The 21,141-nt window shown below is 43.7% G+C and overlaps 1 protein-coding gene across 2 annotated transcripts; it reads right to left on the bottom strand.

The window, feature by feature from the left end:
• Window positions 1-319: 319 nt before the first annotated feature.
• Window positions 320-20,399, bottom strand: LOC118510123 (fukutin-related protein). Of its 2 annotated transcripts, XM_036051592.1 has the most exons (5): window positions 20,291-20,399; window positions 19,442-19,603; window positions 18,055-19,350; window positions 12,502-12,618; window positions 320-2,601 (listed from the first exon to the last, which is right to left on the bottom strand). In XM_036051592.1, the coding sequence occupies exons 3-5, from the start codon at window positions 19,015-19,017 to the stop codon at window positions 1,738-1,740; spliced, it is 1,944 nt and encodes a 647-aa protein (XP_035907485.1). In that variant the 5' UTR covers window positions 19,018-19,350; window positions 19,442-19,603; window positions 20,291-20,399; the 3' UTR covers window positions 320-1,737. The 2 variants fall into 2 exon arrangements, with proteins under 2 accessions (XP_035907485.1, XP_035907486.1); XM_036051593.1 differs by lacking the exon at window positions 19,442-19,603 and having other exon boundaries at window positions 20,291-20,377.
• Between the last annotated feature and the right edge of the window lie 742 nt (window positions 20,400-21,141).

Genomic DNA, 21,141 nt, shown 5'->3' with positions numbered 1-21,141 from the left:
CGTTTCGGTTCGTAGTGAGGAGCTCTGGTGATTGTTATTTCGGATTTTGGTCGAGGTTGTTTAATTTTTTGTTTTGCTCCATGGAACAGGCAGTTCTGAATAAACGTGAATGTTAGACGTAACGTTTTACCGGTGACACAAGCACAAGGATGACGACTGGTGTGGACGACACCGTACCGTGTAGTGTGGTGGTGATGGGCGTTTCGGGGGGTTTTTATTAAGCGTTAAACGCTTCCTTCTTCAACAGGTTTAGAATGTTTCCCGCGCGATCGGATAACCGTGTTCAACCGTGTTGCATCAGTGACAAGAAACTGGAAGCTAGAGCGAGAGAAGAAGGGGACTTTTATTTTCTTGGTTTTTTGAACAGTTTTTTAACGTGTACAGGTAACTATTATGCGTTTTGAGTTAGAGGAAAGAGAGAGAGAGAGTTTTTTTATATGTTTTCTTGATTTGTTGTACCTAATGAGTCCTTGGAGCATTGTAGGACCCATTCTATTCATCGAGAGGAATAGCCTGTTAACTGATTCGAGTTATGTCGAGTTGTTAAAATAAAAGAAGCAAATGAATTCTTACACCGTTACTGTTACTAGCACCATCAGATTGAAGGAAATTAGTTTAAAAATTAATAGTAATTAGAAATGAGTAGCAATTGATCCATGTCTACAAGAAACTAACATTCCATGCATCTATCCTTGCTAACACTAACTATTTTCATACTGCTGGTTTTGGTATGTGTTTTGCTTCGTCATACAATTCCATAAAATTGTTTATTGATGCTATTTTTGTATGCAGTTTCACTTAATGCTTTACAGTCTGCAACATTTTTACATTCGATTACACTAATTGACGAATGGCTTTTATATGGTTCTATCCTTGTTCGTTCCTATTTAAAATGCTAAGATATTTCTATTGCACACGGTTATAGGGTAACGAATTTTGGGTTATAGCTTCTGTTTTTGTTGTCTTTGTTAAACTGTTTTTTATTGTTTCACATATGTAGTTGTTTAGGTAAAGGTTGCGAAGTTGTTATTGTTTCATGTACTATTATTATATCATCTGTTTTTGCTTACATTAATGTATCACAATCGCTCTATTCGGTTGTCTATTTTAAATTTACACCTTATTATCGCGTAAAACATTGTCAAAAAAGCGCACCTCAAACAAATTGTGCTACAAAATTCAGTTTTGCTAAATGCGAAAGGAAGATATTGCTCTTATCATTATCGTAAGCGTAATGAGGGTGACAGGGGTAAGCAAGATGCCAAGGTTTCGATTCATATGATGGTTCTTTTGAATAAATAGGGGAATAATGTAAGTCCGCTGTGGATCTTTTCAGCCATATAATGGAATTTTGCATATAGTTTGGGCGAATTCAAACTAGACTTTTGGTCTAATCCTGTCAAACTGGGCTGTTGTTTTATGTTTATCTCGCATTCTCGCATCTCCATTATATGGTTGCAAAATTCCACAGAAAGCGTTTCACTGACCACTATACCTTTTGAAACATTCTCCATAATTATTCAAAAGTTCCATTTTATTAATCAAAAACCTGTTAACACAAAATGAGTTTTTCTTCCTCCAATTTCGCTTTCTTTTGGTGTCTTCCTTGCGAAGCACTTCCCGCTTTTCTAATTTTTATTTACACTGCTTATATCATTTTCTACGATTTATTAATCTTTCTTTCGCTAGCGCTACCTACCTGTATCCTTCTTCCATTCCCCCCTCCACCATTTTCTTCTACTTCACCTTTTTCACCTCCAGATACTCTATCACATTGTTCGGACACATGATGGGCTTGCCGAGAAACAGGACCGTCGACATTGGGTGCAGAAATTCGACGGAAAACTTCCGCGCCTTCCAACCGTAAAACCCGCTCGGCCGTACCAGCTCCCCACTCGACAGATCGAACGGAAGCAGATTGACGGCGATCGTGTTCACCTTCGAAAACTGTACCCGGAAATAGTGACCATCGGTCGCCTTCAGCCAGTGGAAACCCGCTTCGTCCGTGTACGGACGTGTTTGTGCTTTCCGCAGCGCTACCGAACGCTGCACATCATCCCCATTGAAGCTCAGGTCGATTTCGTACGCATCGGGCGCCAGTCCTTTGAGTTCGATCGCGTCCCGCAACGCCCTGTTATCGAGCCAGTAGCGAATGCCAACGTTTTCGAACTCATCCACCACGTGGCGAAAGACGGCCTTCAGCTTTTCCATGCAGCAGGGCGGTGTGTTTCGGCCAAGGTAGCGATAGAACGGGCGCCCATTGTGCACCTGTCCGATGCAGCTACGCGTTTGCTTCTCACAGCCGTAGAACGTGATCTCCGTCAGCAGGGAAATGGTTTGATTGTTGTGTTCGTAGCTCTTGACGTACTTGCGGCGGGCGCTGGCAGCGGCTGCTGCAGAAGCACCGAACGGGGCCGGCCCAACACCAGCCCGACTAAGCGTCTTGTCGTAGAGATAGTTTTTGCGGATCACCTTCTTCACCTGCAGCCGACGGTAAAGTGCCTTGAACTGGTCCTTCCGCTGATTGCGCCGTTTCGTCTTGGTGTGGTAGGAGGTGAACAGTTTGCGCCCATCCTGGAATGCACCGTTCAGCAGCACTTTCTGCAGACGGACCATGGAACGAAAAATGGAGAGGAAAAAACGAGCAAAAGATTAGATCGGGACAAGTGAGAGGCTTCAGGAAAAACAATCTCATTTCCATTCCTTCCGGAAGCAGGAAGGAAAACACACACACAGACACACGGAGGAAGCAAGCGCCCGAAAATGGTGGAATAGATTTTTGTGGTTTGTTTTCCCAGCGAAGTGGATCAATCGATCGGCTTCAGGGTGAGAGTTTTTTCTCTGGTCGCCGTGTGGATGCTTGGCGTCGTCTTGGGCTGACGAACGATTTTCGCTTCTTTCGGCACGTTAGGTGGTTCGGAATCGATTTGCGTTGCAATTTTCGTGTGTGCTGCTTGGAATAGAATAGAATATTTTTGGCGTGCTTTTTTCGTTCCTTTCTTGCGAACAATTTGCGAGAATGAAAATGAACGAGCCGGTTCCTTCTTCTTCTGAACCGGGGTGCCAGAAATCAGTGGGAAAAGAATGCAAATTTTCCTTTTGCGCCGGTTTACCGAAAGGTAATGGAAATAGGTTTCGATTTCCTAGCGAAAGCTACGGGGCGCTTTTGGTCGGGTTGCGTGCTATCGTTTCTCGTTATCTTGTGGCCTTAATCTAGATAATGGCGTAGGTGCTTATCGTGTGCTTTATGGTCATGTGTTGTTGCGGTTGCGTTTATTTATATGGTTGATGGAAAATTGTTCGCCAAACATGGTTTAAACTAATTTTTGCTCAAATTATCCAGGTAAACAGGAGAAAAATAGAGACATTATAAGAGTTATCTTAACCAACTCGCTTCGGTCTCTCTAAAGGTTAACTATGAAATTATTATTGCAACAGTCTGTTAAAATTATTATTGCAATGCTTTTTAGATCCATTCCAAGTTTCACAGGTGTACTGTCATGCCGCTTTTAAATGTTTACTTGTGATAATGTGGATTAAATGTGGATTTTAACTGATAACAGAACATAAAAATTCATAATTTTGGCGGATGGCGGAGAGTTAAACACTCTAATTTTCTATTCAACACAGCTCAGGACTTAAATGACTTCGTTGAAGGCATAACATTATTTGTCCTACAGATATTAAGCGGTAGGTTGTAGAACGTACAGTAAAATCAAACGCGGATTTATTAGTTTGATTTCCAACAGAACGTAGGTCGACATTCTGGATGGAAAATTTATCTTCAATCTAGAGATGTTGAGGGGATGTACTACTGTTTTAGGACTGTGAAGTGAATATAAAATCCATATCTATCCAGACGCTACGAGCAATGAAGGCAAAACTAGTTGTAGCTCAGAAAAAATGCTCTACTGGGTATGAACAGAGATATTCAGAGAATAGAAATTAAGCAATATGCAGGCTACCTATCTAACAGTGATAATTGAGAAGCAGTCGATTAAGTGATTTAGACTGCTCAAAGAATTTTAAAAAGCCTTTTAAAAATGAACTCAACAACAACAACTAGATTTTATTTAATATACCAAGTTACTATATTAAACATTTCCTTTTACCCGTATCTCATTCGTTTGGCAACCAGGACATGCTCCACTCCATCAATCAAACGTATGCCTTCTGTCTTCATTATCAACCAAATGAGTTCACCATTGCGAATACACACAACATCACAACACCCTCGAGCGCACGAAACCGCGGGACAGAAAATTGCCTACCATTTGCATGAATATGAAGCAAAACGCCGCTAGACTAGATTCTTATGCTTTCACATTCGACCTCCACCACCCCCCACCCCCTCCCCCCCCAAAGCCCGAACGAATGTGAAGTGCCCTGAAATTGAATTGCAAATACACCACCGGCACCACATGCGTCATCATTCATGCCATTGACGTCGGCACGGCCACAGTCATATTGCCCGGTCGTCGCGCACTGCTCGGCAAATGGCCGCCACGCCAATAGGACCATTTTTGCTACACGCGATATGCTGCGCAATGGTGGAAAAGTGCACAAAGCGATCGTTAGGCGAAAATTAAATTCAACCAAACAATGGTGCGCGTCGTTATCAGCACGAGATAGAAACGAGGCAGACGAACCCGGCAGCATAATCATCATTGGGTACATTGATTCGCGGCGTTGTGTTTGAGTGTGTGTGTGTGTGTGTGTGATAAAGAGGAGCCCGTGTGGGTGGTCTAGGTTGGAAAGGAAAACCGTGGAATTGTTAATTGTATTCCTTTCGCTGGGGAAAAGCCGGCTGACGGTAGACGAAGTTTTAAGAAGGTTTTCCGAACGGAATGAGAATGAGATATGCTTTGGCAAGAAAAAAGAAAGGAATTCTGCTTCGATTTCTGTTTTGCTGGTTTTTTGTGTACAGTTGAGCACAAAATGGAGCACATTGCCCGCAAAAGATCAATATAAGGATAGCTTTACAATGCTGACAATTTCAAACTTATTCCGCTGTGGAAGATGATTTTTGCTACGCCTGATTTTGATGATTAGTTGATCAATCTCTTTTCCGTTCTTGTTATCTTTTCCTGCAGTGTGATTTTGTTCATCTTGAGGTTCGATCCAGGACAAGGCCCGTTATTGATATGTAAAGTATCGACTGAGGGCTCTTCAAATTGCAGACGATGAAGCTTAATAATACAGTTCGTATGAAGATTTATTAATTCTAATTGAATCCAAACCCATATTTCCATCAGATTAAAAATCAAAGCGATGCGATAACGGCGCCCGTCTTCATACGGTAGGACCGGGACCCAAATCCCATCCAGACCGCCTCTCCGTACGTAGGGCTGACTACTTTACTACGGGTAAATTTAAGTCACAGAATGCCAGAAATGGCAGGCCGAGACCTCTCGAGGTTGTAGTGCTAAGGAAGAAGAAAAATTATCCGATAAGTGCACAATCTCACCACAAAGTCGTAGATATCGGGTAAATAGAGATTGTTTCTAGCAATGGAAATTAAATCCAAGCTTAACGAAGCCTATATGAAAGGCTATTCGGCCATTGCTGCCATGTCCTCTCATTATCATCCGCATCCTTCCAACAAAGTATAAGTGTTAGACCTTGACATCCACTTAACAATTTGGAGACTTCTAAATTATATGATTTGACCGATTAATGACTGAATTCATTAGTAAAGTCAAAGTCCCATCTAAATATTACTAAAGTCTAAAGCACATCTAGACAACATCCTTTTTCTTGTTGCTCACAGTATTTATACTCTAATCCTCGCAAAACTTGTTCATAAACTTCAAAAGGAAATTTAAATAATCAGTTATATTAAATCAAAGAAATCCTCCACAAGATTGTCCTAACGTCTGCACGGGGATAAACAACATTAAATGAAAAGAAAGAAAGGGAAAAGAGTTCCAAGGAACAAATAATTCTAATGACGAGATAGTCTTGCTTTACTCGACATGCAAACTCGAGCTTTCAATAATATATTTGTGTAGGAATTGTATCACCCTGTGTCGGTGATAGCGCGCGTGACAATTGGCAGCACTGTCAGCCAACTGTCAAGCGAAAGGGAAGGTAAAAAAGGGAACAGTCGAATGATACACGCGGTAGCGAACGGACGAAAAAACCAGCTAAATACACCGAAACTTCCCAACCAATTCTACATTTGTTATGCTTTTCATTATACAAATCTTGATTCCACAAAATGCACATTACTGAGTGCATTGTTTTTTTCTCGCACTTACTGTAGATTACTTTTCCAGACCATTGTTGAGCTTTCGCTAGCAGTAGCCGCAGTAGGCCATGATGAAAATGACGATATAAAGCTTACGACAGAGCAGCAGCCACACTGAAACGCGCTCCAGAAGTCCCTCCCCTAAGCTGACCCACAAATGAAGAAAAGGAAATTAACGAGGAATAAATTTTCTTCTGTGAAAAAGGGGGGACCAGGAGAAGGAAGAACGGTAAGACTCAAATTGTGAAAGCATGTGAACCTCTAACCAGGCTGGCGGCAAACGCAATCGGTCGTACATACAGCAGAACAACAGTTCTGCTCGCCGCTGTCTGCTGTCTGCTGTTGGGTGGTTTTTCATTAGCTATTGTTTTGGGATGAAAACTGTTTGCTTTTGGGATTGTTTTCTATTTACCTTGCTTTCTTTCTTTTGTTTGCTTCCGTTTTTTTTTGTTTCATTTCATTCAGCCGAACCGATTTTTCCATTATCTTTAGTCTATCTCTCGTGGGACAGTTCATTTCGGCTGTAGCTGGTGATGTACGGGCGGTGCTTGAAGCGTTGAAGGACACGGCGCCCAGCGTCGGAAAAGCTGTTTCTATCTGGTGAGTGTTTTTCAACCCCCTCCTTCCTACCCACCCCCCCACCCCCTCCTACCTCATTGAGTTGTAGCTTAGGAAAAGCTGCCGGCATGTTGTTGCTTTCTTTCTTTGTTATTCAACTTCTCCACTTCTCAAGGAGAAGAAAAATGGATTTAACGGGACCGGCGCGGTGATGATGGGTGATGTCTAGAGAAGGTTTGAAACAAAACACGGAACTGCTTCCATTTCGGCAAGGTCATTCCGTCCGCTACCGGAGTTGGCGGCGGTGGCTGACATCGTAAAACTCAAATATTTATCTTCATAATACCGGGTAACTTCGAGCTGGCGTTTTTTTCCAGCTGTTCCTGTTTCTTCAAGACGGAACTGGAGCACTGGTTTTGAAGCGAAAGCTACGTCAAGCTCGTTGGGTGGGTCGATGTTTATCCACGCAATTCGAGGGCGGGCCGGTACGGCAAGGCGGAAGGACACCCCGCAACCTGTCTGTGAGTGCTTTTCTTAAAGTTAGCGGTAAGTTGCGGGTCTCGTCAAGTGATAAAGTTTAAGATGAACGTGTGAGATGGATGGGTTGGATAACGCGATGGATAGATGGGTGACGTTTCGGGAGGGGGCAAACGGAATTGGTGCCACTTGACTCTTCCTCGTCATCGACCCGCGATAGAGTACCACCTCTAACATCATGATCATCATCGTCATCACTGTACAGGAAAGTTATCCGATTTGGTTTCCTTATTATCCTTGCCTGCTGCCACCACATCAACATGCGTGAGTGTACGCGTAGCGGAACCGTGGGGATAGGGGTTTTACCTGAAGCCTTTTAAAATTAGCTCAGCAGAAGATGCTGCTCTACCCTTCAGTCGCAAGCGACGCGGCCGTCAGTGATTGTGCGTGAAGTTGACGTGACGCGGTGGGAAAGTCTTCGGGGTGAGAGGGAGGTGGGCGCGTACACGCTTGATGTTTCCGGATGAGAAGACGCTTACGTGCAAATCCACTTACTTGAGGCTAATTTTCGTTGAATTTGGCACGGCAGAAATATTCTTTACCGTGAGGTAGAAATATGAAAGTGCTTCCCCTGGAACTGAAGTCAATCGAGGTGGATTGGAAGGTAAAGCAAAGGTGGTATTGACGGGATGGGACGCTGCAAATTCGACGGAAGTCTAGGGAGAGCTTTCGGGGAATTGAATATAATTTTTGGAGATTTTCTGTTAGCTTTACTGAGGTTAATCTTAAGAATGGTAATGATTTGAAGCTGTTTAAAAGGTGTCGTCTCTTAAACGGAGGTACTTTTTAAGCAATGATTAATGAAAAAAAGGATAGGGAAAGGATTAATTTTTCACCAGAATGTGAAGACCGGCGCTGCTGTTGACTCGGCCACCGGACCGCCCCAAACTTTATTTACTATTTAAATGATATAATGACGAACAGTTTGATATCGGCATAAGAGATGCTGATAATACGGCTGCGAGAAGTCTTACTTAACAGTACATAAATTCCGGATGGACAATTTAATAAGACCATCTTATATTGCAGAAGTAGAAAAGGGAGGTTAAGACACCAGTTTTCAGTGAATTAATAATTTATTCTGTAAAACTTCGTCGAGGATGTTTAAGGATTACCAGCATCAATTCGGATTCTGGTGATGACCAATATTGATATTGATTAAATTAAAAAATCAAACATCAGCCAGCAAGGATGTTCACATTTCTCTTAATGTCTTAAGAAAAAACGCACAATTACGTTAGAAAGCACCGATGTTGCCGAAGATTTAACTTTGAAATGATTATACCTAGTAAAAGTTTTGTTTTATTCATTAGGGACATAAGAATTGCGAGAAGAAATTCTTATGCCACTGAAGCAACATTTTTGTTATAGTTTTTAAAAGCCCATTACGCTCCTTTCTCGATCATTTATTCAAGTATTTAGTATCCGTTCCTGCGACACATAAAAGAAACATCAAAGATCTTCGCCGCTTCCGTTTCTCCGCTTCCCGTTGAGGCGCTTTTTTATCCTTTCCTCCTGTAATGGGCCCACTCTGGGAATGCACATAAAATTCCCTAACCGATGGGGTCCCCCTTCCCCGTTCAGGATTTTCATCTTAAACCGAGTGGCATTTTCGAAGGGTCGAATTGTATTGGTACCGTGCAGGGGATGATGCTTTTTCTCCTCTTTCCTGTGCCACTTTTTTTTTACTTCTCATTTGATAACCTACTCTATAAAAACCGGAATGCCTGGCTAGCAGTAAAACCCGTATGGATGAATAGATGAATTTCCAGCACACAATACAGAGCTATCGAATGGGAAGGAATGAAAGCTACCATTCAACAACAAAAAAAGACCATTCAAATGCTTGAAGCTTTTCACCGAAGGTAACTTCTGAATGGAAACAAAACCAATGACAAGAAAAAGCTGGACAGCTAAACAGGAAATCTTAACACACAAAAAAATGGAAAATTTCACGAAAAGAATTTTGTCCCATCAACACTTTTTTTCGCCACCAGCAATACGGGGCGTTTACTCCTGGTGAATAAAACCGGCACACACGCACACACTTTTCCGTCCATTCGAGCGTTAAAAAGAAGGGAGGTCGTAGTGAGGCGCTTTCCAAGGATTACCCAAAAACCCGGTGCCCAAAATCGAGCACAAAAAAATGAAGGGAAAAAGCTCGATATTAACGGAACGCATGGTTTTCAGCATTCAGTGACACATTGGTTTAATTTTGAGCACGATTTCACGAACCTCTCACACTCTCTCTCCCGCTAGGCTTAACTTTGTTCTTTAGCCCGCGTTGCCGGCAAGCAGGCGAAAAACAGAAAAGGGTATGAAACAGCAAAAAGAAAAGCGACAAACCCCATCATCCTTAAACGATCGTCTGTCGGAATTCACCTGAACGGTGGTTGCCACTTTTAAATTCATCATGTCAGGACTCGGCATTCGGGAAGCGCAGAGTGAGGGTGAGGCAGGAAAACAAAAACGCATGAATCCTTGGAATTCTTCACATGAGAGCAAAAATTGGACGGTGAATTTTCCAGTAGAGCCTCCCGGTGCCCAGGATGTGAATTTTTATAGGCAGCAACAATGCAGCGCTGTGGGAACTGTGGCAGCGTGGCCAGAAAGATGAAGTGTTCGTATATAACCATTTGCCAACGGGGTCGACATTTTGCTCGGTTCTTTTGAAAATGGTGCCGAAGAATGGTGAAGCCACCGCATTAGGCACCGGCAGGCAGACACGGCAGACATTGGCATTGGCGGTGAGCGTTTTTATTTGTTTGGTTGGCAGAATTTGGAATCCTTTGCTGGCTGGGGTTTGTACTCTGGTGGCTTTTTCCCGCCCCGTGTGCGTTTGTGTGGTTCACTCTAGCCGAGGTAGGATTGTGATAAATGTGGCTGGTAGAATGTACGGCGGCTTTTTGGAGTGTGGCACTGTGGGAAGTTTGGTGGAAAACGATATGCAAACTTGTAGGAAGAATTTTAATATGTTCTAGAAGCTAGCTAGAAGGTCAAAGCAGACGAATTTCTGACGAGTTGACAGTCTCGAATTTAAACGGAGAATTATGCTCGCCAGGTTCCGGGTGGGTTGGTCATGTCATGGGATTAACACCGGACTACCCAACCAGCGAAATCTGTGTAGGCCTACACAGAGAAATAAGATTGGCAGACGACGATGGTTGACTGTGAGCGATAGCTAGGAAGCGAAGACAACTGCGAACAAATTGTAGCGCCGGCAGTTTCAGCAAGTGAAAAAGTCCTTAAAAAAGGCTATACAATCGGGTCTATTAATCAAAGGCGGCCCCGTGGTACAGGCGACAACGGCGCCGGTTTCCTTATGGCAGGTGTTCCGGTGTTCAAATCCCATCCAAACTGTTCCTTGGTAGGGAGAACTGACTTTCCAACTACGTAGTGTCATTAAATCTAGTAAGAAATGGCATGGCCATGACCTGAGAGAGGTCGTTAGGCTAAGAAAGAAGAAGCAGAATCAAAGAGCTAAATCCTTTTAACGTATTTGATGCTAAGATCATCGGAACGGAAACTAATCTGTCTGAAGTTTGTGTTCCTAAGATCTTTTGATCCTGCTAGATGCAAGAATCGACTAGCCATCAACGATACTGTCAGTGGCGGGTATTAAGTGACCATAGAGACCTTCAGCTTGCAAAGCGCACCGGAAGCACAAGGATCCGCTTCCGACCAGCAGAGTTGATGCGATAGAGGCCTCCAAATTCCATTCAGCTTAAGGCCTCTAAGGGTCAAAATTCGTCACTGGATAAGATCGTAGATAAGATGTTTCAAAAAAGCATAATTCCACTCATTGTAGACTCTTATATGTTGAATCAGTTCTAACCCAAATGTAAGGACACGATAAAACGGCTGCACTGTGACACGAGACTACCAAAAATTGTGTTTATTTAGACACTTGGATAATATGAAGATTGAACTCCAAAGAAATCGAACTTGTAGATTATTAATTTTAAACTTTTATCAAAAATAAAGTTAATATTGATTTTTAGTATAATTCTTGGAAGATGTATAAGGATATTTAAAACATAAAAACATAAAAAATAAGGACTAAATAGGTAAGTAACAATGAAGCCAAAATTGGAAAATTAAATCATTTTTAAATAATAAATCTGTTAAAAATTTAAAAAATAATAAAAAATGCAACAAAAAATAAAACAAAACTAGGGATAATAGAACAAACTTAAATAAACAAAATCATAAAGCATTAGAGTCAAAAACACATGGCAAAACAAATCCTTCTCTATGTCCACGGTCCGGCACACTGTACCGTCGGACCGCAAAAAAGGCAAACATTCGCAACGAGTGAAGCAGAATGAACCCCTGAATGGCAACCCATAGGACGAATCTAAATCGCTTAGAGAACGGCACCTTGAACCCGTCCCATTTGCCAGCCATCCAACCAACCCAAAAAGCAAACCAAGGGCAAAAGGGCATTAAATCTACACCCCAAACAGGGGAGGGTTCGTAGTCCGTAGCCGTTGCTTAATCGGTTTGGTCGAGAGTGACGTTGTTGGGTTCGTGCGCGAGCGAGCCCGCAACAAAACGAACCTCGGGACAAGCTTTTCTTCTGGCTGGGCAAAAAAGAAAGAAAAGCCGGGAAAGCTCGTAACGTTTAATGATTTTACGCTCCGATGCCTAATGTGATGCCTAAGATGGTGTTGCTGTTGCCGTGTTTTCACTAAACCCGAACCACCCGGGCCTTGCCTTGTCAAAACTGGTCTCGAACGCATGGTCTCTTCTCGAAATTGAAACCGGAAGACGGAGCAGCTCGCAGAGCACAATGTCGATGGGCGAAGAAAAAGTGGCCGGAAAAAAAGTATGATGTACGACGGTCGGGAAAATAAGAAAAGAACGGAAACGTACTGTTCCTCCGTGTAACCGTATCCTGAAATTGCACTTCCGGAAACAATCGTTCCCGTTGGTGTTGGTGTTGGTTCGTCTTCCGGGCAACTGTGAAACAAACGAAAGCAATCCACTAACGCGCCAACCAATTTTGGGGAACCCATCTTCGAGGCGTGCGGGCAAAGTGCTTTCCGTTTTTTGTTGTTGTTGGTTGGAGCTTCCTCTGTTTGGCCCCTTTAGTTGTGTTTTTTTTTTCGACTTTTGTTTGGGATAGATGGATGGTAAGCAATACTGGTACGAACCTTGACGCCAGCCAGCTTTGCCTGAATGTAGAACACGTCCGGGAAGGGGGACGCCAGTGCGTCGGGCATCTCCTTCAGCAGCTCCGTCTCGACCAGGATGGCGTGCTTCTGTTTGAACTGCGAAATAGCGAGACAAGAAACGGTGGGAGGTTGAGTAAGCAAGAGCAACGATATTGAGTTTGTTTCTTTTGAGAAGGTGAGGAAGAAAGTGTGCCAAGACAAGGCAAGAGAAAGCAGGAAGTTCCATCTTATGGGCGGAGGGACGGGCGGGATCGTTCTCGCTGATGAAGTGTGCCTTGAAGCACACCTGTCCTGTCGCATCTGATTGCAGCAGTAGCTTAGGGCTCGGAAAAACGTTCCGCGAACGGGATCTGAATCTTGCTGTCGGGCGCAGCCGGGAACCGGAATTTTATTGTTCGTGAAAGTCAATATTGCAGTAACGATGCTGGGTGAATATGAAATGTATGCAAAAATCATAATACCCCTCGGAAGTTGTTACGAGAAGGTACGCGAGTGCTTGCAGGAACGCCTGCCGGTTCAGGTTGATGAAGTCGTTACGTTAGAGGAAGGATTCAGAGGGAGAGATTTTGCACCGAGCTAAGCTAACGAAATCATCATAAAAATTATTCGGAACTATTGTTCATTGATAAGATTCCAGAGCTGTACATGAAATGCTCACAGATAAGTTTAAGCTATTCACGAGCATTCCAATCATGCCATCAAAAAAATGATAACGAAGTGGAATTTAATAAATACAGATACGATTCTAGGTATTTGTCATGCATGACCAGGCGATACAAGCGGACATCATTGCGTTTGCCAAGTCACTGTTACTAGGTTCTTGGAAAAGAAGATCCCGAGTGGTGTCAGCAGTTGTGATTGTTGGTCTGGGTGATTGGAGTGGAACTAGCGCTGGCTTATGGCGTGACTAGATAATATTCACAGAATATCATCAACCCGTATTCTGCTCAACCCGTCCGTTTGATGGGATGGGAACACCATTTGAGAAAGTCAGCTACAAGTGCTAAACCGGACATCTGTGTCGATCGATGAACGCTGTCCTCGGTTGACGAGCTGCATTAGTAGTTTTGTTTTTCGGAGAATCTTCTCGAAAAAAAAAACCAGAAAAATGGACTAAAATTGACTTAGTCTTGCTTTGTTTGCATTTTACTGTACATTGAACGTTTTAAGCTAACAGAGGCCTGTATGGGCTGGAGGATTATTCTGGACTAACATTTTCTATACATTTATAATATTTATAAGGATAAAAAGGTTACATAAGATATAGTGGAGTAGCACGTTTGGAGATAAATTGAACGCCAAATAACTCACTAGTATAGACTGTAAGCTTGTTGTTAGAGCACAGATGATTATGATATTATTCATGATGGTAAATAAAGAAAATTAGATACGCTTGCAACAATGAACTTACGAAGGGAAGATCACCAAGTTACCTAAAAATAAATGGAAACCATTTATTGAAGCCCAGTTTTACCGGGCCTTTCCTGCCAAGTTACATTATTGTCACTCATCGCTCCAAACAAATGACATAAACATGTAATGAAAATAATTTCTCTGTGGCCATCATTCTCGCTCAGTGTCAGCCGGACACTGTTTGAAATATTAATCTCTTTACTACTTTGAGCATAAAACCACTACGCCACTCTTTTCGTTAGAAGAAAAAGAATTCAATTTAAAAATAGAACACCGTCAGTCCTTTACACTGTGAACCGCGATCCGCCACTTCCTTTCAAGTGCCACAGTGGACAAAATGTGGCATGATTAATATTTTCCCGGACAGCATTTTCTCGAGCACTCTATCCTTTTCGTCTGGTTTGTACGTAGCCCGAAGGAAAAAGCGTCAACTGTCAGGGCGGGCCTCAAAACGTACAGCGTGACAGCAGTTTCCAACGGCCAAAAAACGGAAGAGCCGTACAACCACGCGACGGATACAATCGGAAATAAGGTATCTGCTGGACGTTTTTATTACGATTGACCGTAGGACGGTGAAAGCTAACGCAGGAAAAAGAGAAACGCTAGACACCGGCATCTCACTGCTGCAACGCCGATGATAATGTGCAGTCGGTGTGTCAGAGATTCACCCGAAGAAGCAACAACAAAAGAAAAAAAAACACGGACTAGAGAAATGTCCCGGAGCACAAGACACTAACCACACTGCCGGGGCTTTTTTTTGCTTTGAAAACATAGTTTTTTGTTCCAGACTTTTGTTCTGAAATATCAAAAGTGGCAGCAAACCCGTATGCCTCAATTTGTCGCATCGAAGCACCGGAGCCAACCGGCAGCCGAGAGCTGTCGAAAATGTTCTGCCCGGATTGACCGGTAAGCATGCCCCGATACGAACGCTGATGAATGGAGAGAGAAGAAAGAGAGAGAGAGAGAGAGAGCGGCTGGTTGTGTTGACCGTCTGCTGGATGCTGGTGCATTCCCGATTGCAATCAAGAGTGGCCCCATCGGGTGGTTTGATAGGAAAAATGGGAAAAACTATCGCTTCTTGGTAGCGTTGCGTTGTTGGCCTTTTGACCCTATTTCTGGCCAGTTTTACTCGTTTGCAGATGAACCGGTACTCGTGTGCAGCAGGCAGCAAGCAACAGAAATACACACACACACCTTGTTCCTGTGGGTCAGGCGAGGTTTTGCGAGTTAAATTAAGATTTTAAAACGGTCGAATGGGTTTGCATTTAATTTTTGTGAAAATGAAGTTCAGAAGCTTTATTGCATGATAAACGTGTGTGTTGAGTAAAATGGATACTTTAAGGGAATTTATCAAGTTTCAAACTTTTACAAACTAAAAAAACTAAGTAGAATAAAACTTAAAGAAAAATGTACTAATCTACATTTGGAAAACACCTATAACTTACAGTCCAAAACAACAACAAAAAAGGTAAAAAAGGGTTCAATAAAGTCCAAAGTTCATGAATTCTAACGTATTATCCACTTCATCTCGCTCCGTGTCCACCTTCAAATTGAATGTATAATCTCACCTTGTCCCCGAAAATGTACGCGTATGTGGAAAAATGAATTAAAAATTAGATTTACGCCACGCATCGTGGAGGAAAATTAATTTTGAATATTATCATCATCATCATCATCATTTTTCACCGCCTGGTACCCTCGCACGGTCATGGTTTTGCGTTCCACGCGTGGCTTATCTTTTCATCGAACTAAACCAATGAACAGCGGCCAGGTGGCCCGTTTGGTTGGAGGCATATTTTAAAAGCACGCACACACACACACATGCACACGCATTCGCACATCATTAATGTGCGCTCCCGTGTGTGTGCGTGGCCAGCGCATTCGAGGCAACTGGCATACTGTGCGAAATTTATGACGCAATAATAAATATATTGCACCGTGGAAAATATTCATGGTGACAAACGCCGGGACGAGAGCTAACACTGGGCCCGCACTGGTGGATAATGTATTGGGCGCGTTGCTGTTTGGTATGCAAAACCGGGGCTCGGTAATGATTTCGTCGGTCGGTCGTTTGCAAATGGTACGTGTTGGAATGTTTGTGGTTTTGTGCTCCCGTGGCGACTTTGAAGTGGAAACCGGCCGTAAGGAAAATTATTTTATGATAATGAAGGATGGAAAAGAAGAATGAAATGAGAATTGTTTATAAAAAGGAAGATCTGTTCAGACTTTAACAACAGTGGCTTAATATCTCTTAAATACAGCCAGCGAGCAGAATATGGGCATATACACTCTTAAATTTCTCCACGAGTGCTATTTTGTAGCAGCTAGCAACCCGAGAGTCGCTTGAAAACCTTTTATCTAGAAAACTAGATCTAATTAAATACTGCCATTCTTCACAGCGACAACTTGATCTTTCGCTATTTTTTCGTCGCTACTTTTGGTCTTAAGCAGCGCCAAAGAAGCGTTCCAATAGTCATCGCTGTACAAAAGAAAGAATAGATCCATAAGCAAATTCGGATCGATTGAATCCCTGACAATCATGAACTCCCATAACCCATGGACATCTTAGCCATGTTTTAATCTACCTGGGACTAATTTCTAGACAAGTTGGAAGAGTATAAACACTCTCATATGCTCTGACATATTTAATGTAAAGTCTGAACCATTCGGTAGCTCACGACTGTTGAATAACTCGTACATGATGTACTGGAGTAAACAAAATATGTTGAAACAATGTGTGCACTAGCTGGCCCAAAGATGGCGCGACACTTCCTCATGAAGTCTTAATTAGTCGACAGGAGGAAAAAAGTCGTTGAAAAGCTTTTTCGACTAAGTCATTGGAGAACCAATAATCAAACAGCGACGAGCAAAAGGAAATGCGAAAAACCGACAAATTGGGAGCCATATACAAAAATAGTTGGGTGAGGTCAGGCTTAAGCACCTGATTGAGCCATTATCCTTCATGTGGGTTACGACTGATGTATGTAGATTGGTGGGAAATTTTATAAGATCTATTCTTATACAAAACCTTTATAAAAAGTAAAACAAAAACGCTTCAACTTATGAGAAGAAAATCTTAGAACAAGCAAGTCCTCTCAGTTAAGCAAACCGGGATACACGAAAAATTTAAATAGCCCTAAAATAAACACAACCTTTGCCCTTGTATCATGATAAAGCTCGCAAAGCAGCTTCTCAAAGCGAAGGATAGATTAAAAGCACACCATTAAATATTGACTGATTGCATGGTAAGCTACAGCACGCCCGGCTGGTCCACTTCTTTGGTCTTTAAAATCCTGCAGGGAATATTAGAAAAGGTTTTTCCAAGGATTCAGCTCTGAAGGAAACCCCCGAGTCCGAATTAGTTTCGTAAGCCATCGGCAATAATCTTTTTGGTAGGTACCATAATCCTAGGTCAACACAAAGGGGCGCCTTTTGTGTACCTTGCGCTCGGGAAAAGGACGCCTAAACTTACGACCGGATTTGACCGCACGATTGTACGGTTCACCATGATTGCGTGTTATAAATCAAATTAAGTGAGCCATGAACCGGACCATGTCCGGGATTGGGCCAGCGTGCTCGTGTGTGCTTAAGGATGTAACGGGCAATGATGGAAATAAAAATATTGGCCACTTACGCCACTAGCGGGAAAGCGAATGCAGTACGGTAATGAAGGTGGCTTTTTTATGCTTGCTCTGGAAGATTTTTCGCCTTAGTTTGGGAAGGGAAAAGAGTTGGTATGTGGTTGAATGAAATAAAAGTTTCACGAGTCCAGACTTTGCCGGAAAGCTGCACAGGATTAAAAAATCTATACTTTTATGAATTTATGAGAAAAATGATCTCAAAGTAATTCATGACATTGAAATAGCTAATAGAAGAGACATATGGTATTCTATGACTTAATCTTCCCATAAACTAGCCATTAAAGAAAATAAAATGTTCGATGGAGGCGCCTGGTGCTTCATAAAATTTTATGATTCTATAATTTTATGGGATTTATACTGGAGCTGTCCTTTAAAAAACTAAATAAAATTCAAATAAAACTATAGTATAGTATAGTACAGTATCTAGTCTAGTCTAGGATAGTATTCTTGGCCAGCATAACGATCACCCAATACTCACCATATCGCACCGCTCCGATTCGTTCCCCGTCACGTACTCCAGCGTCCAGTTCGGCAGATCCAGCTGCATCTGCACACAGTTGGCCGCACCCTTTGCATTCGACGCGAACGGTACCGCAACGATGCGCCGTTCCGGTTTCCGGTTCGGATCGAACGATCCACCACCGTGCCCGTTCTGCTTCAGCAGCAGATGCTGATGCTGCTGCAGCAAAAGCTCACTCCCCGACGGTGTATCGATCTCGCGCAACATACGCGAAAGCAACCCCCGTCCCGTAAGTCGCACACTGTCCGGCATAAACAGTACGTACCGTGTGCTCACATGCAGCACCGGAAACGTATCCTTCAGCGTTTTGGTGACATCGTACGCAAGGTGAAAGAACCGCACATTGCTTCCCTCGCTGAACCAGGCCGGCAGCACGGTTGACTTCGAAGCGGCACTATGATTGCCGGCACCGACCGATTGCGGTGGGTTGAAGATGTCGAGCGGTGGGTACGGTAGTTCGGGTGCGATCACAAACACACTAACGCCGGGGATGAGTGCCGTCACGCTACCGATCGACTGCAGCAGATCGTTATCGAAGTCGTAAAAGTCACGAAACACGAACGTGATGCTTTTCCGCAGGAAGCCGTTCGTGTGCTGTACCCGCTCTTTCGCACTCGGCCGTCCATCGATGTCCTCCGTGAGGGTGGGTTTGAGGCGCATCCGGTTCAGTGTCGCCCCGCCCGGATCGCCGATCCGGTACGAGCTTTCGTAGCTCACGAGCGGGATGGAGTCGGGCGCAATGCCGAGCCGTCTCGGGAGGGCCGGCCCCCGATGGTCACCCCCGGTAAGCGTTTCCGCCAGATAGTGACCGCTCGTGAGGAAGTACTTCCAGGAGTAGTAGAACACGATCAGGTTGAAGCAGATCATGAAGAAAATGAACAGCTTCCCGTACTTCATGCGCATCTTGCCCTTCGTTTGCATCAGTCCACCGGTTGCGTTGCGAAAGGGGGGTAGGTGGGAGACGTCGAGAAGAAAGGGGGAGGGGGGTGGCGTTGAAGGGTGTGTTGTTCCACTCAATTTTCCACTCGCTCAGGGCCGGCAGTGCATAAAGGAAGTTAGCATCCCGCTCGGCGCTCATAAAAACATGATTAGCAATCCCATCAGCTTCGATCCCTTTGGGGCCATTTTTGGGTCGCTTCGGTCGGGTTGCGTTTTGCCCTTACCGGTGGTTTCTAGTGTGTGTTCATCCTGATCTGCCTCCACATCACACACATTCAAAATCACATTCCTTTGCACACAGACCAAACAGAAACACTGCGGGGGATATCAGAGAATGGGAAGTTGTTTTTTTGTCGTTGGTGTTGTTGTTGTGTTGTGTGTTCTCTTCAATCCCGCTCGACCCGACCTTTGGTTTTGCTTTCACCTATACCCAGATTGCAGGCGAGAGGATTTGTTGTTTGTTTTCCGATGGGGTGATTCACATGGTAATCGAATTATGGCCATCTACATTGTCTTCCGTAGTCGCTACTGGATGTGCTCCACCAGCGAGAACAACAGCAGAACGAAACTGGAAAGGATGGAGAACGGACGGAGAATGCGGGAGTGAGAGAGATAAAAATAAAGGCAACGGCACAAAAACCAAATGGTGAAGAAAATCAAGGGTTGATTGGATGAAAAGGGATGTCTATTTCCTTAGAGGATCGAATCCTTTGGGCTTGGGACTCCCTATATTGGAACTGAACGTTATTAAACGGCAGTTGCTTAGGTTTAAGCTTTCATCGCACAATTTTAATATATTCCACACAATAAGCACGTAATTGAATACAAACAACACTTCGTTTTTTTCTAGAGCAACTGCACACATGTACACTGTGGTGCAGGCTTACATTGCATCCACAGCGTTCGGGTAAAAAGCACAGCACTGCACACGAACTCTCTCTCGCGGGGAGCTAGTAAGAGCAGGACTTTGCAGTAAATTGCAGGAAAATTACTGCCTCTTATTCTACTGCTGCACTTCAGCCACTATCACACGCAATCCACACACACATACACACCAAGGATGCACCGTAACCCACAAAGGAGCGAACACACGTTGACAGTCCGCATGGGAAAAGCATCCTTTCGGTGTACTGCTTCGTAAGTGCTCCAAAACCGGAGGCACTTCTCTCGTTAGTGAAGCAAATTTGCGTTGAATCGTAAAAAGTGCGAACCAGTGGTGGTCGCCAGTGTAGCCAACCCCGAGCTCGAACCTTACCGCACTGTTTCGCACCTCCCGTAAGCCTTGTAGCGAACCTTGTACTCCGGATTTAGAGCGACCGGAAATGCGGACCTTGTCTGCACGGGACAACCAACGAACACGAACTGCTTCGCGTGTGTCCTTGCACTTGGATACCAATCTGCGAGCGAACACGAACCCGAATCCGACCGCACAGGTACTCACGAGAGTGAGTTACATTTACGCTCTCTCACACAATGCCGAGTCGCATGTTGGAACCGAGTCGCTGTCAGCGCTTTATTACGATTTGTAAACAGAGAGCCATTTAGCACGTTTGCACAAATCCTGGTGATGGTGATTTGTACTGGCAGGACGGAAAGAGACGGGAAAGCATGGGAACCGGGACCGGTTACAACATGTGGCTGTTTTGGCTGTGTAGCCTGGCTTGCGAGCAGGGGCTCTCTTAGAACAACGGCATGGACTGCGTGCGTGAGCCCGCTCCCAGTGGCAGTGAAATGAGCGCCAGGTATTTGTTGAATGTAAACAGACTAAACTTCCAAACGTACCACATGCTGGTCATCGTGTTGTTTACGTTTTTCCAATGCCCTGCCCTTCAGTTACCCTGCCGATGCCCGTACAACTGTGTACAAATGTTTGGCAAGCGTATACAGTGTTTGTTTGCGGTTTTGCTCTGAAGTTTGTGCTTAAAGAATTATGGTAAATTTTTTTTTTAAATATTAATTAGCTATTTATAAGAGATTGATGCAGGTGGTTAAAATCGCATTATGCGTGTGAGTTGCTTCAACGGTGGAGGCGCCCAATATTTTGTAAAACCTAATGGAGGCGCCCAGCCTTTTGTGAAATTTTGAAACACGGGAAAAGAAGGTGAT

The sequence above is a fragment of the Anopheles stephensi genome, chromosome 3 (assembly GCF_013141755.1).
Source record: "Anopheles stephensi strain Indian chromosome 3, UCI_ANSTEP_V1.0, whole genome shotgun sequence".
Lineage (NCBI taxonomy): Eukaryota > Metazoa > Arthropoda > Insecta > Diptera > Culicidae > Anopheles > Anopheles stephensi.
This window is presented reverse-complemented; position numbering and strand designations above follow the sequence as displayed.

Bases quoted from the DNA above. Each gene is read 5' to 3' on its own strand.
- LOC118510123 (XM_036051592.1), bottom strand. From the start codon at position 19,017: ATGCAAACGAAGGGCAAGATGCGCATGAAGTACGGGAAGCTGTTCATT. The intron at 12,619-18,054 runs GTGAGTATTGGG...GCTATTTCGCAG, and splicing joins AATCGGAGCGGTGCGATATG to TTCAAACAGAAGCACGCCAT. The intron at 2,602-12,501 runs GTTCGTACCAGT...GTCCGTCTGCAG, and splicing joins CAAAGCTGGCTGGCGTCAAG to AAAGTGCTGCTGAACGGTGC.